The 15044-nt window shown below is 39.4% G+C and overlaps 1 protein-coding gene across 5 annotated transcripts in view; it reads right to left on the reverse strand.

The window, feature by feature from the left end:
- Positions 1-15044, reverse strand: part of LOC133263304 (bifunctional heparan sulfate N-deacetylase/N-sulfotransferase 3) — a 62626-nt gene that overhangs the window by 29530 nt on the left and 18052 nt on the right. For all 5 annotated transcript variants that reach the window (XM_061443045.1, XM_061443037.1, XM_061443027.1 and 2 more), the window contains 3 exons: positions 7569-7656; positions 6209-6363; positions 1420-1605 (listed from right to left, as the gene is read on the reverse strand). In XM_061443045.1, the coding sequence (XP_061299029.1) occupies positions 1420-1605; positions 6209-6363; positions 7569-7656 (429 nt within the window). The remainder of the gene's footprint in view (positions 1-1419; positions 1606-6208; positions 6364-7568; positions 7657-15044) is intronic.

The following is a 15044-nucleotide window of genomic DNA, read 5'->3' on the forward strand; positions in this document are numbered from 1 at the left end:
AATTGATTTTTTGTCCTGGTTTCCTTGTGTTAAATCTCATTATGAGTCTTCAAATTACATGTTTTTACAAAAAACTTATAAAAGATATTTTGGGGCATTCCGAGTCCATCAGTTGTCTTCAAATGCTTCACAACTCTGAGCATATCCACAAACCCACTGTTTTACGTGCAGCTATTGCTGTAGCTCAAATCTGTATGTGTCAATTTTTTTCCTGGCTGTCTGGAGGTCATGTTAGTTTGCTTCATCCAAAAATTGAATATTATTGTTTTGCTTAGAAAAGAGGTATCCCTGGTAACTTGAGGACAAGACCACAATTCTGTTATAAGCCAAGTGGCAGTCTTGCACTAAGATACTTGACCCTCCAAAACTGCTTGCTTAGAAAAGAGGTATCCCTGGTAACTTGAGGGAGGATAAGACCACAATTCCGTTATAAGCCAAGTGGCAGTCTTGCACTAAGATACTTGACCCTCCAAAACTGCTTGGTGCAGGCAGAGGTGTAACACAGTATACACACTAGGATCTTTCCCATTCATCCCTTTCCCCTCTGACTCCAAAAGAAAGTCACTCAAGAACATACCATCCAGTATTTTGGAAAGTTGTTTTGAAACACTTCTCAGACAAAAATGACAATATGTGAATCAGAAATAGCCTATGCCCTGGTGACCAGATGGTATTGGCATAACACCTTCCAGAGTTGTGCACAACCCCTTTTGGCAAATGTTTCTGTCAATGAACAACGGTCGGTACAAATACAGAAGAATTGTGTGACTTGACTTGTGGCTACCTCAGCAAGGCAGCTTCATAGCCTGGAGGGGGGTGTGGTGCATGTCTGCCGGCTTTCCTTCAGCCTTCTCAGTGTTTGCCCTGCATCCAGACTGAATGCCTGGGCCCAAAGGATAGCTGTGAGGTTAAGCCACACTGCAAAGCACAGTTCATATTTCTGCACGGCAGGAAGCAAAACAAGGACAACTGTATAATGTTCAATGCAAGAAAAAAGTACTTCTGCACCAAAATCAAGGTTCTTAGATAGCACAAACTTACGAAACTCTTTTGCAGTTAATGGTACTATGCAAATTTAAAACCTGCTAGAAATCCAACCCATAGTATTTGTTAAAAGATGGAAAGTTGACTATTTCCTCGAGATGTCTGAACATGTATTAACAGTAAGATCAGAACAGTTAGCAGCCTGTTTACTGTTAACAGTGGGATGCCTGGAGGCCACCTCATCAGCAGTAACATCATCAACAACAGACTGATTTTAATCAACAAGATACTGTGAAATGTATCTTGCCACTTATGCATAGCAATATGTGCCTCTTATGACATGAACTTTCAGGATACCATGCTTGTCCACTTAGAAACAAGTTCTTCATAAAATGGTAGAGTGGTGGTAATATGAACATCATAAATACAACTCACCATGATATTTTTGTGGATGAAGCCTCGCCTATATCGTGCAGGCTTTAGGTGTGGGTATTCTTCTGTGCTGGTAACTCTGATATTCCAGACCTTTTTCCAGGCATCATAGAGTTGAACATGTACTGGGTAGACTCCAGAATGGTGTGGAGCCACTGCATAGCCCAAATCAGTTGGAATACCATGTTCCTAAAACACAGCAGAACAATCACTGATTTAAAAAATTTAAGGAACTTCATGTTATAGCATTCCTTGAATCCTTTGTTTGTGAGAGATCAAGGTCTGAAATGCAAATAATGGCGATATCAAAATATGCTGGTATATAAGGGAGATGGAAGGCAGCATGGTAAGATGAAACACAGGATTTGAATACAAAAGCCTTTTTAACAAATATTTTTGAGTATGTAAGGAAAAGTGATATAGATGTAGTTTATGCTGATTTCCTCAATCTATATTAAACAGAAAGCAGCACTCCTTCAAGTTCTTGCAAGGAATTTACTCACAAACTAAAAAGAATTCAGAGAGAAAATTACTGGCACATAATCAACACAACAGGTGGCATCTGGCAGTTACACTTACAAAAGTGTGATTTCCATTACACAATTACTTGCATTGTTAGCTTAATTTCATAGAAAGTCACTGCATTTCCTCTCTAGTCCACTCAAAACATAAAACCATATTCAAACCAGCTTACCCATGTTAGTGCCATTTTAAAAAAGGAGAAAATATAACCACTTGTAAAATTCTGAGGATAACAGGCAGATGCTGTAGGCAGGCAACCCCTTTTGTAGTACACAATCTTTCACACTCCTGCACCCATCTTGTTTACATACAGACCTTGCTACTATTACATTTTCTTGACATTCCGTATATTTTCTTTCCAGTTTCTGGTTTCCAATATACTCTAATGAATTTCAACACCTTGTCTCCTTTCTTTCAGGTTGCTTTTCAAAATAACAGTATATAGCAGATATTTCTTTGATAGTCTGATTTGCAGAATACACTGTCCGTAAGATCACAGTATCACAGTATGCTAGAGATTGGAAGGGACCTCGAAGGATCATCTAGTCCAATCCCCCTGCCGGAGCAGGAACACCTAGATAATGTTACACAGGAATGTGTCCAGGCAGGTTTTGAATGTCTCCAGGGAAGGAGACTCCACAACCTCCCTGGGCAGCCTGTTCCAGTGTTCCGTCACCCTCACTGAGAAGAAGTTTCTTCTCAAGTTTAAGTGGAACCTCTTGTGTTCCAGTTTGTACCCATTACCCCTTGTCCTATCATTGTTTGCCACTGAGTAGAGCCTGGCTCCATCCTCGTGACACTCCCCCTTTATATATTTATAGACACTAATAAGGTCACCCCTCAGTCTCCTCTTCTCCAAACTACAGAGACCCAGCTCCCTCAGTCTTTCCTCATAAGGGAGATGCTCCACTCCCTTAATCATCTTTGTTGCCCTGCGCTAGACTCTCTCCAGCAGCTCCCTGTCCTTCTTGAACTGAGGGGCCCAGAACTGGACACAATATTCCAGATGGGGTCTCACCAGGGCACAGTAGAGGGGCAGGAGGACCTCTCTCGACCTACTAACCACCCCCCTTCTAATACACCCCAGGATGCCATTGGCCTTCTTAGCCACAAGGGCACAGTGTTGGCTCATGGTCATCCTGTCATCCACTAGGACCCCCAGGTCCCTCTCCCCTACACTGCTCTCTAACAGGTCGTTCCCCAACCTATACTGGAACCTGGGGTTGTTCCTGCCCAGATGCAGGACTCTACACTTTCCCTTGTTATATTTCATCAAGTTATTCCCTGCCCAACTCTCCAGCCTGTCCAGGTCTCGTTGGATGGCAGCACAGCCTTCCAGCGTGTCAGCCACTCCTCCCAGCTTAGTGTCATCAGCAAACTTGCTGATAGTACACTCAATTTCCTCATCTAAATCGTTGATGAATATATTAAATAATACCGGTCCCAGTACTGACCCTTGAGGCACTCCACTAGTCACAGGCCTCCAACTAGACTCAGCCCCATAGACTAAAACTCTCTGGCTTCTCTCCTTCAGCTAGTTCGCAGTCTGTTGCATTGCAATGCAGATGTTGCAATGCAGATGTTGCAATGCAGATGTTGCAATGCAGATGTTGCATTGCAATGATTTAGGAAACCTGCCTTTGCACGATCTCTGAATTCTGTGTAAGAGTTTTTTATATGGATTGTATTTGTATGGTCATCTTCACTGTATTTTCTAATCATACTTTCTCTGTTCCCTCTTCCCTCATACTTTCTTTGCGCACAAAGGTAAGAGTTGGTTGATACTCAGGTCTATTCCTTTGCATAAACTAGTTATTAAGGAATATGAAAAACTCTAAGTCTTAGCTCAAAGAAGAACGGGTGCATGACCTTTAGTAAAATCACCTTTCTTCACCTTTTCTGGAGAAGGACTACTGCAGGAAACCTAATGCACAGGACTTAAAAGCTTAAATAGTCAGGATACGATATCAGACATACCTGTTGTAATTTAAATATGACAACTTTACTGACAGCTCAAAATAAAACAAACTCACAAAGCAGCATTTGCTTCTGCTCTGGAGTAACATGGGAAGTCAGACTTTAAAGATGTGAAACCTGCAAGGGAAGAAGGCTACTTTTTCCTCATTAAAGGGCTACTTGGAACCTAGTGTAATGGTGTGTCCAACAGACAGATATGGTTTAATCACAGTTGAGAACTCTAACTTTTTTGTATCTCAACACCCATCAGTGACCCTGCTGCACCCAGGGAGCACATCATCTGCTGGTCTACAGCTGGGGCACACTATGTGTAATCTGTCAAAGTAGGAAGGAGTAAGATCTGGCCTATTGGTTTTACTGCATATGGAGATAAAGAATGGATATGCCATCAGTTACACAGCTTTACACCACTTTATTCCACCACAGGTTGTCTCAATTCTTTCTTTTATCTTTTCTACTTCACTTAAGCATGCATAAACATTAGAAAGAAAAATCTTTACAGAACATGTAAGGAATTGTGTTTTCTAATGTCCCATTTAATCTTCTTCATGTAGCGAGAAAAAAAATCTGTTTTTTAAGGGGTTTTCCCTCACATTTTTTAATTACATATTTATTACTGCATATTGTAATCTTCCATTCTAATTATGAGCCTATCATCTTGAATGTATTATTGTCTCTGTTATTCTTTAGTGACTGTTATTCCCAAGTTAAGCATTTCATACACATTCAGTCTGATAATACATGAGGCATACACAATTTCAGCCTCTTTCAAAAAAGCATGATACTTATCTTTGTTATTAATTTAAATGCTTTAAGTAAATGAAACATAATGAATAGCTTCATGTCTATATGTCTATATATAGCTTCAGGCATGAAAAGCATTTAATGTAAGTATTAAGAACATTGAGAGTGGAGAAGAAAAAAAAATTCTGACATTACCTAAAATAGGGCTGAATATGAATTATCCTAATAATATACTTTAATGCTTACATGGTGTAGACTAATCCCAGAAGATGTCTTAGGTCACACTAGAACTACAAGAAATAACTGAATTTCCAGTGGAGCTTGCAACAGTACACAGAATCATAGACAAAAGGGAATTTTGGACACAGAATTGTTAAATCTTAAATTTTTGTAACTTCTACTGCAATACTTTCTTTAAAGATAACATTAAAATTGAGGTGGCCTGCTCTCAGTACAACTACAGTTTATAGTACTCTTCAGTTGAAAGAAAACATACACCTTACTTAAAGCAAAGTTTCAAATACAAATTTTAAGTGCTTGATTTTCTATGTCTATGCTTCACCCTACATCCACTGACATGTGGCCATAAGCACACTTTATTTTGTTCCGGTATTTCAAATCCCCTTGCTCTTTCAAGGAACAAAGTCATGACCTGCCATGTGAAGAGCAACCAGTGCATTTTGAAAAGTGAAAAGCCAAATTAGCGTGATGGAATAGTAGACATATTTCAGCAAACAAGTTATGTTTGCTGAGATATTCTGATACAACACTTCTTAATTTCTTTACATATGACAATTTCCTCAGGCAAATAATACGTAGTATTGTGTATGGCAGTCTGGTTTGGTTTTAATGCATGAAAGAAAAGGTAAGACTGTTTCTCTAGCATCCTCAGACCTAAAGGTAAGTCTGTTTCTTTAGCATCCTCAGACCTAAAGGTATGGTTTTATTTTCTTATATTCTCACTAATACTTTTTTTTTTCTGTGAATAAATTATTAGTAAAGGCAATGCTTTTCAAAACAGGTTCTTATAAAGTTGATCCAACAGGAATATGTAAGATCTTATCCTGCATCACCACAAAAGAGCATCTTTGAAAATACGGCACATATGTCATAACATGGCATGTTAACCCTAACATGCAGTATTTCCATAAAGTCATTTGACATGTTTTGATGGAGTGTTTTTTCCTGCATAAAAGTGGATATTTTCTAATCTAAACAATGGCTTATTTCAGAAAAATATAAAATAAATTTTTTGTCTATATTGACTTTCCAAGATGTGACCATATTAATTCTTCATTCTGAAAGAATGCTTCCATTCAAAATTTTCCATAAAGTAATAAAAAAAAACCCCTAAACTTTACTTAAGAAATCCAAACTGTAGAGAAACAGAATTTTCATAGCACAAAACAGACTGCAAAAAGCATTCTATCATAATTTTTTTTCGATTCACTGAGATTAAAACAAATTCTACAAAGATTGATTTTTCTAACAAAATAGGAATGTTTTCTGAATACCTAAATTCAATATAAAATACAAAACCACAACTCACTAAGGCAAATTTTTTGTTGAGGATCATCTGCTCCACCAGTGACGACTCATTGTGGAAGAGGTGAGGCTGCATGTGACTCCACATATGGGGAAACCACCAAAACTCATCCGCAGATCTCAACAGCAGGTCATCACCTTCATCTTCTTCCTCAGTCCCTGAAAAAGGAAAAAAAAAGAAAAGATAATACCTCTGAAGTGGTTTAAACCCAGTTGGAAACTCAGAACCACATAGCTGCTTGCTCACTCCTCCCTCTTCTTCCCTCTCTTTTCCAGAGAGGCTCTGTAGGCGCAGGCCAAGCCCCAGCACATTGTGGTCATTTGCCCCTCTCTGGTACTGCCAGGACAACAGCACACCTTGTCTGACTGTTCTGCTAATTTTTCTAGATTTCACACTTGTTCAGAGGAGAAATTCCAAAGCACTGGAGGGGCCCACTGGCCCAGGTGCTTGCTCATATGATCCCACACACCTTGCCACTCATGACTGTCCAGTCTTGGCAAAAAAATCTCGTGGTGGTCCTCTCATATCGTCTTTTAATCTTAGACAAGACCCAAGCCCAACCCTGCTTAACTTTTGAGATCAGATGAAACAGAGCGTTCTCAAGGTGGTATGGCCGTGAGTAAAATACATGCTGTATTTGTGACAACATGCTTATTCCCAGCAAAAGCATCAGGCAGGCTTCAAAGGCATCCAAAGGATATCCAAAACCTTTAGAATTCTCAAATGCTGCTGTAAATAGCCTGGCAGGGTGTGAGGGAATGTCTCCTTTGTAGGCTGACCTCCCAAGGAGGAAAAAAAAAGATGTGTAATTGCTAAAAATTCCCATTATATGCTTCCCAAAATATAGAGGTGACCACCACACTGAGAAAGCATGCCAGTGTCATGATCAATTGTATTACAAATCATTACCATAAAGTACAGCGAAACAAAAACTTTAGCTCAGGCCCCAAAGCCAATAAACATTAAAACAGCAATTGCTGGCTGCAAGTAAGGTACAACATGTTGAAGCTCTGAGAGCAACCACAACAACTCTGAGAGCAAAGAAATCAACATTGTGATGAGTGACTATTAATCCGAAACAATGAATGCTTATCACAAATACGATCAGGCACACTCTGGTCAGATCTGTTGTTAACTGTTACAGCTGAACAGAGGACAGTATCCACCCCTTATTGCATACCACTCACGTCATGCTCAGATCCCTTTTTTTTTTTTCCAATATACCATTACTTTTTGTCTCATACATACACATACACCTATTATGAAGGAAATGCTTCTCTCTACTCATACCCTTAAACTCTGTTTTCCTCATATTACAAAAAATACCATCAAACCCAAAGCTATTTTAGTATTTCAGTCTTACCTGTGTGATAAAATTTCCCTGAAAATCCCAGGTTGAAAGTAAAATTTGTAATTTGAGCTCTCAAAAGATTCTGAGTGTCAAGCAGGGCCTGCAAAAAAACAAACCAAAAAGACAACAACCCACCATATAAACATATGTGTAGGAAACACACCTGGCACAAATTTAATATAACAATATAGATACTTTTACAGGTAAATGTCCTTTCAATTGCTTTAGCTATTTTAAAACAGCTCATTATATATGACATATATATATGACAACAGATACTTTCATTGCCGTTTAAAGATTAAAAACTACATGCAAACTCCATTGTTTTCCTCATAAAGGTGACCAGCTATTAAATATTGGTTTACTCTTTGAATCATGAAATGGGAAAACAAAAGCACACTCCAGATAAAAGATCTTCCACTGATGACTCAGTAAACCTGGGATACAGCCAGGAATGAAATTCAGATCTCTTGTGCCCCCAGCTGCTGCCCCATTCACTAGGATGTATAGGTAGGATGACCTGCAACTGTATTTTTTTATTTCAGGTCAAGTACATACATAGCATTTTAGTTATGTTTCAAAATCACTGGCAATGAAAAAATTAAAAAATCCAGAAAGCTAGATGAAGCCTATTCCATATCAAAGAACTTAATCCTAAATTTCCCCAAATTCTGAGTCATTTCTCACACATTTAGCACACTGGCTGTCAGCATACGTATACTTGCACCAGATTAGTACAAACATGCATGCAGGAGGAAAGGAGAAAGCTATTATTCATCAAAGTAAAGAGTCAGAAAACTCTGATCTCAATACGCTCTTCTTGATTTGTTACTCCCAAGATTTACATATTGTTTGCAAGAGTTATTACCTCCTGAACTCTTACACCCTGCTGCTGTTCAGTTTCCCAGATGTAACAAAGAAACCTACCTCTCCAATGCAAAATAAACTTTGCAAAGCAAAACCAAAATGGATGCACAAAAAGCATCCTCTAAAATGAGACTTGGAGTGCACCTTTCTCCAGACAACCTGCCTTCAGCTGAGCACTTGATGGCTGGTAATTTATGAGCACATTGGACTCTGGAGATTTGTGGCACTGAACACAGCACATCAGAAGTGCATGGCCAGCTACAGCGAAAAGACACACTTGTGCAGATAGTTATGCAGTACTTTTGAAAAAAAAAGAATTATACACCAAAGTTTTCAAAGTCAACATACATTATAGTACAGTGATCACTGTACAAGAAGTGATCATAAGTATTATTATTGTCAGAAATGACTAACTAGGCATGTTAAGAAAGGGGAACATATTTAAAAGCACAAAGTCACTGGAGATTTTCAGAGGTTTAAAGGTCTAGAAGGTTCCCCACTCCTGAAATTCAATGACAATTTGGTGTTCTGAAAAATGTGAGACAGCAATTTAAGAGTTTCTTTGGATATTTCATTATATGAGTAATTTGTCTATAATTTTCTTTTTTTTAAACAGGAATGCCCATGAAAACAAAATGTTAGCATGGAAGTCAAGCCCAGCTTTAGATCCAGGCATAGTACAGTCAACTTACAGTTCTTTAAAATTACCCATTTTACAGATAGAGGCAATATCCACCTTATCAGAGAAACTTCTGGGCACATGAGCTCTTCTTGAGGTCTTTACCAGGGCTCACCTGTATCAGATGTAACAAAAGTACTATCTTAATCTGCCTGTTTCCTTATAATAAGATACCTACAACACGATGGTGACCACATCAGGCAAAGGGTGACTGTAGCAGGGGCTCCCCTGTGCACTAACCTCAGAAAAAGCCCAAGGCAGCACACCCAGTGGTGTTTCCATTCCCAGTAAGATGTGGCCACACACCACAGCTGGTGCATATGTTCCAGTTCTGTGCTTGATTTTCCCACCACTCCTTTTCCAGAGCTGAGCATTTTCACCTGGCCCCGCTGGCAGACTGCAGCACCAACCAGCACAGGAATACAGATGCTCTTTGGCCCTCTGCTAGCGTGTATCTGAGGCCTCAGCGAACTCGCTAAGCTTGTAGCTAGGGCTGGCTCTGGGAAGCTGGTGCTTGAGGGAGCTGATCTGATGCAATGGGACAGTCATTTGTCCCTATCCTGGGGGACTGCAAATTTGGATTTTGCTTATAAAACATGAGTGGTTTCAATTCTGAGCCATCAGTAGTACTTGCTTTGTTCAGTATTTCAGTGAACCAGAATGCTATGCCTAAGCATATTCATTAAATATATATTAATCAGAAAACTAAATCTGTGAAAGAACCATCATTTTCTGCCTCCTATTTCTTAAGGTCATCTCAGATCTGGAAGCAACTTGTCTTTCCCACTGTCATCTTCTTCACTGTAGCTCCAGCAACAAGAGTACAAGCAGTTTCAAAGCACAGTACTGGTAAAATAAAGATCATCTTTCACTGGAAAGCCTGAAAAATGCCCTATGACTTTCTAAAGGAATGACTAAAATGAAGCACAGAATGGAGATAACTGAAAACAAGTATGAGACTTCTGAAGGAAATATTACGAGAAAAATCTTGCAGCACTGTAATGAGGGCTTTTGCTCAGGCTGAGAGTGCAAAGATCACCCAGGAGACTTCTTATTCTAATGAAAGGTATGAAACCACAGAGGATTATGAAAACCATCCTTGAGCTGCTGGGAATTAAGTAATTTTTTATCTTTGCACACTTAAAAATGTAGGAAGCAAATAATATGCCTATATGATAATGTTAACCATAGATACTGTCAACTGGAAGGAATCCTGAGAGCAGCTTGACAGCAAGGTGGCATGAATGGGCTGCATGGTTCTTGCCCTCCTAATTAAGTAGTGTGAGCATTTTTTGAGCTGAAGGTCTTCTCCTGTACTTAACACATTCTCAGCTTGCCAGCTCCAGTCTAGTTTCGGCGTGATGGAAAACCAAAGAGCAGCTGAAACCAGAGAAACACAACCCGGAAGACTATTTTCACTGCACCTCCCTAGCATACTGCAGCTACAAGGCTGACCAGACAGTTGCCAACCCAGGCTTTCAAATGGAAGGTGGGAAAAGGGTTGCAAAAAGTCCATAATGCAATATGAGAGTTTACTTCTTTGCTGGGATCTAGTTTTGCTAGTGTAGTTACCTCCTTATTGCCTCAATGACATGCCTGGTGGCTGCATTTTATTCAAACCAGCAGTCACAAGACGACACATCAAATTACACCTAAATAACACAAAACTTTAAACGAAATCTGAAGTTCACCTTCTACAGAACAAATTTTGAAAGCGACGCCACTGTTTATTTTGGCCACATTACTTTCATTAAAATCAACAGGAGATCTTCTGGTAACCTATGTGGTGGTATGTGAAAACCTATTGGCTAATATCAACAGTGTACCTGCTCAATCTGCACAGAGTGAGAGGACAGGCCTGCTGTGAACCAGTTTTTGTACAGACAAGCTGAGATGACATTTGAGTTGTCATTCCTATGATTATTCTCTGGGTGACTTGACATTTTACTCATCATTCAGGTTCTAAAAACAAAATGTTAGAACTCATGCAAAATATACAGAAGCAGATGGCAGGGCCTATTACTGTGATCATAAAGACAGAAGCAGAGAAAAGTAGGGGGATGAAAAGCCTGAAATTTCATTTTTAAATGCGGCTTGATACGCTGAAGGTAAGCTGGTGATATTTTCTGTGTATTTTATGATTGGTTTATGAACAAACCCCTCTGGATATTTGTATGAAATGTTATGTAAATACATAAATACTGAAGATTATATTTTAAAAACTTTACTAAAGCCTTCATATGCTTATAGATAATTATTTAGTACATGTCATACTTCCACTGATACTGTAAAGAAAATAAATTGCTGGCTGCCTAATCACTTTCACGTACACAGCTACAGAGGAGTAAGTACTTTTTAACTCTTCTTAAGCTCACATAGTAGGTTTACCAAATTCCTTGTGCCAGAAATCAAATATGAGAATTCAGTATATGATGAAAAGCCCTCTTCTTCACCAATAGTCCAAAATAATCTCAGAATCATAGAATCATAGAATAGTTAGGGGTGGAAAGGACCTTAAGATCACCCAGTTCCAACAGCCCTGCCATGGGCAGGGACACCTCACACTAAACCATGTCACCCAAGGCTCTGTCCAACCTGGCCCTGAACACCCCCAGGGATGGGGCATTCACAACCTCCCTGGGCAACCCATTCCAGTGCCTCACCACCCTCACAGTAAAGAACTTCTTCCTTATATCCAATCTAAACTTCCCATTTAAGTTTTAACCCGTTACCCCTTGTCCTGTCACTACAGTCCCTAATGAAGAGTCCATCCCCAGTATCCCTATAGGCCCCCTTCAGATACTGGAAGGCTGCTACAAGGTCTCCACGCAGCCTTCTCTTCTCCAGACTGAACGGCCCCAACTTTCTCAGCCTGTCTTCATAAGGAAAAAGGCCTTGTTACAATCCAGGCAATAGACAAAAGTTATCCTGACAGCAAAACAAGAGTTCTTTCAATCTTTCCATCTGACAAGTTTATACTATAATGAAAGGAATGTAAGAAATCATGTATGTTGTAAATAAAGCCCAAATCTCAGACAATTAGCACCATGCCATTTAAGTCATTTGTTTCACTTCTGAATAAACATCTCAGCAAATGTAAGCTGCTGTAATTGCCAGTGGTATCTCAACTGACTGAGAATTTAGGAGAAAATGGACTCTGAGATTACAAATATAACAGAAGGAACCGTGAGAATTATTCCTTAATTGGAATAGCCATGCAATGGAAATATATGAAAATTCCTGCCTTTGTAAAGATGGCACCTTCCTTTCTTGACAATCGTAATGTTTAGCTCTTTTAACCGCTTTTCAGTCAGAAATATAAACTCCGTTTACAAAGAAAACAGGCCTTTTTGATTTTTCTTACCTTACAGATGGGACAAACAGAGGCACAGATCAATGACATGGGCTGTCAAGAGCTCCTGCTCAAGTAAATCAGCAGTAAAGCCAAGGGTAAAACTCATCAGCAACCTTGCTTTCCATTTCCCTATCCAGGAAACTGTCCTGCCTCCTGTCCTCAAGCATCTCTTTACATTATTTCATTTCATAGTCTGTTACAGAGAAGTCACAAGTGTCCACTTGTCTCTGGTAAACAGATAATAGTAATTTCTTCATCATCAATAAAAATATTCAGACCCAAATATCTTGGATGACCAAACAAATAAATCTAGAATGCTTTGTTGAACTCTAAGATGACCTATGACTTCTTTCTGTAGTCACAATATATTTATGACTATTTTCCTACTCAAAAGCTGCTAAAGAACTTAGGCAACTGAAAAGCAAAATAGTTTAAAACACAATTCCACTTGTAATCATGTGGATTTTAACTAAATTGTGACATAGCCTCACAATACTGCATCATTAATATCTTAAACTTCAAATCAGTAAATGCTTTCATGTCAGAAACAAAAGCAAGGTCAGCTTTGTAATTTCCCAAAAAGCCTATCTTCTCTCGTCCTTTTTTTCAGGAAGCAGATCTTACCTCTCAGTGCTTGCTTTACTATTTCATGTCTAACAGTACTTATCAAAGGAGCCATTACAATAGGAATTACTTTGCCTTTGAGGAAAACTTCTCTTTAATATAGGCAAGGACCTTCTGAAAAGGTAAAGCAAATTAATAGAAAGTGTAATGTAAAAGCAAAAAGTTAAGCACACAAAGTCCCTTTAGAGAAGCTCTTACGCAGACATAGCTTCAATTTTCTGTACCACATTCCCACTTGAATTTAACCCCTGCAAGAGAGTGAAGAAACAGAAATAAAGCCACTTAAATTCCTGACTAGAGTTCCTAATACAGGGGTTTAATGAGCTGGAACTGATGTGATGTCCTTTTACTTTGAACTTTTGGTGACATCGTTTTGCCTTTCCTGAGCACATCCATGCTCCAAGTCCTTCAACAAGCTGTGCCTAATTATCAGTTCCAGGTTTGCCCTGGCACTGCTGAGATTGACAACAGAAAAGGGAGTTGGGGGGGACACACTGCCTCGGCAGGGGAGAGATGAGGGAGAAGTGGGCATCCACAAGAAATCTTGTAACAGCAGTGTGGTAGGGGCCCGAAAGTGAGAAGCGGTGAGATTCTGATGGCAAATGTTCAAGAAACTGTGGCAGTCATCAGGCATGGGAAGGTATCAGGCAAGAATTTGGGGTGTTTGGAGGCAGCATGGCAAGAAGAACAGAAGACAGCCCCAGTGAATGTCCATCCCAAGTGGCTGGGAATCATTGTTTTATTATATAGACTACTTTACCTCCGAGGAAAAAATGGTTCCCTCATGATAAATTATGTATTTTGGAACACCATTAAAATTTAGTGTATTTTCTTTCTGGATTTCTAAGATTAGTATTTTGAGATCCGTTACCATAAACATTTAATCTATGGAGGAGAAAAAATAATTGCTTTGGGTATACTAGGTGTATCTGAAAAAATATTTTTAATATCCTTCAGACAAAAGGAGAAGAATGCTTACATTTTCTTTCACTCTAAACTTTTTTATCAGAGCTGACACTACAGAGTGGGCAAGAGAAAAAGAACAAAATCTTCAGCTTTTTCTGGAAAGCATTTAGTGAGCAGAGACCATAAATTATAAATAGACCCTAAACTGCATACGCGGGGAAAGGACACTGCTCTACAGTTTGGTGGAAGCAAGGTGTCTAAGAGAATACAATCCAGCAAAAAACAGAAATATTGATAAAACAGGGATGGAAAAGCTAAACTACTGACCATACATATGTTCAAGTTTATAGTGTCAGATTCCATGCAAGTTCAAGGCAACCACTCCTGCTACTTTGTACAACAAAATTAAAACGGGGAGGGGTTGGAGCATTTGGTGTGGACCAACTCGCTTATTAAGATTTAGCAGCTTCAAGAAACAAATTATTCTTTTCATTAAAAACATGTTTTTTGACACTTCTACTACATCCTTCAAAAGATGTAACAGTTGAAAAGTACCACATGCCAGCAGGATGCCTATTTACAAAGGGTAGACTTTAAACCAGAAAATGTGCACAAAAATTCCTTGGAGACAAAAGAAAATACCTGGCTTCAGTTACTTAAAAATTTTTGTAGTTTACTGATGGGTAGGTTCTACCTGTAGCAGTTGTGGTTTTAAATTATCAAACAGGGATGCCTTGGAGCCCAACTCCCTTTAATGTGCAGGACATCCTACACCTGGGTCAGAGCAATCCCAGGCACAGCTACAGGTTGGGCAGGGAAGAGATTCAGAGGAGCCCTGGGGAGAAGGACTTGGGGGTGTTGGTCGATGAGAAAATCAACATGAGCCGGCTTCAGTGTGCGCTTGCAGCCACCCGTATCCTGGGCTGCATCAAAAGGAGCATGACCAGCAGGTCGAAGGAGGTGACCCTGCCCCTCTGCTCTTGTGAGACCTCACCTGGTGTATTGTGTGCAGTTGTGGTGTCCTCAACACAAAAAGGACATGGAACCGTTGGAACAA

The sequence above is a fragment of the Pezoporus flaviventris genome, unplaced genomic scaffold (genome assembly GCF_033815535.1).
Source record: "Pezoporus flaviventris isolate CSIRO_AGI_PZ_B2104156 unplaced genomic scaffold, CSIRO_AGI_Pfla_v1 ptg000002l, whole genome shotgun sequence".
In the NCBI taxonomy this organism is placed as follows: Eukaryota; Metazoa; Chordata; class Aves; order Psittaciformes; family Psittacidae; genus Pezoporus; species Pezoporus flaviventris.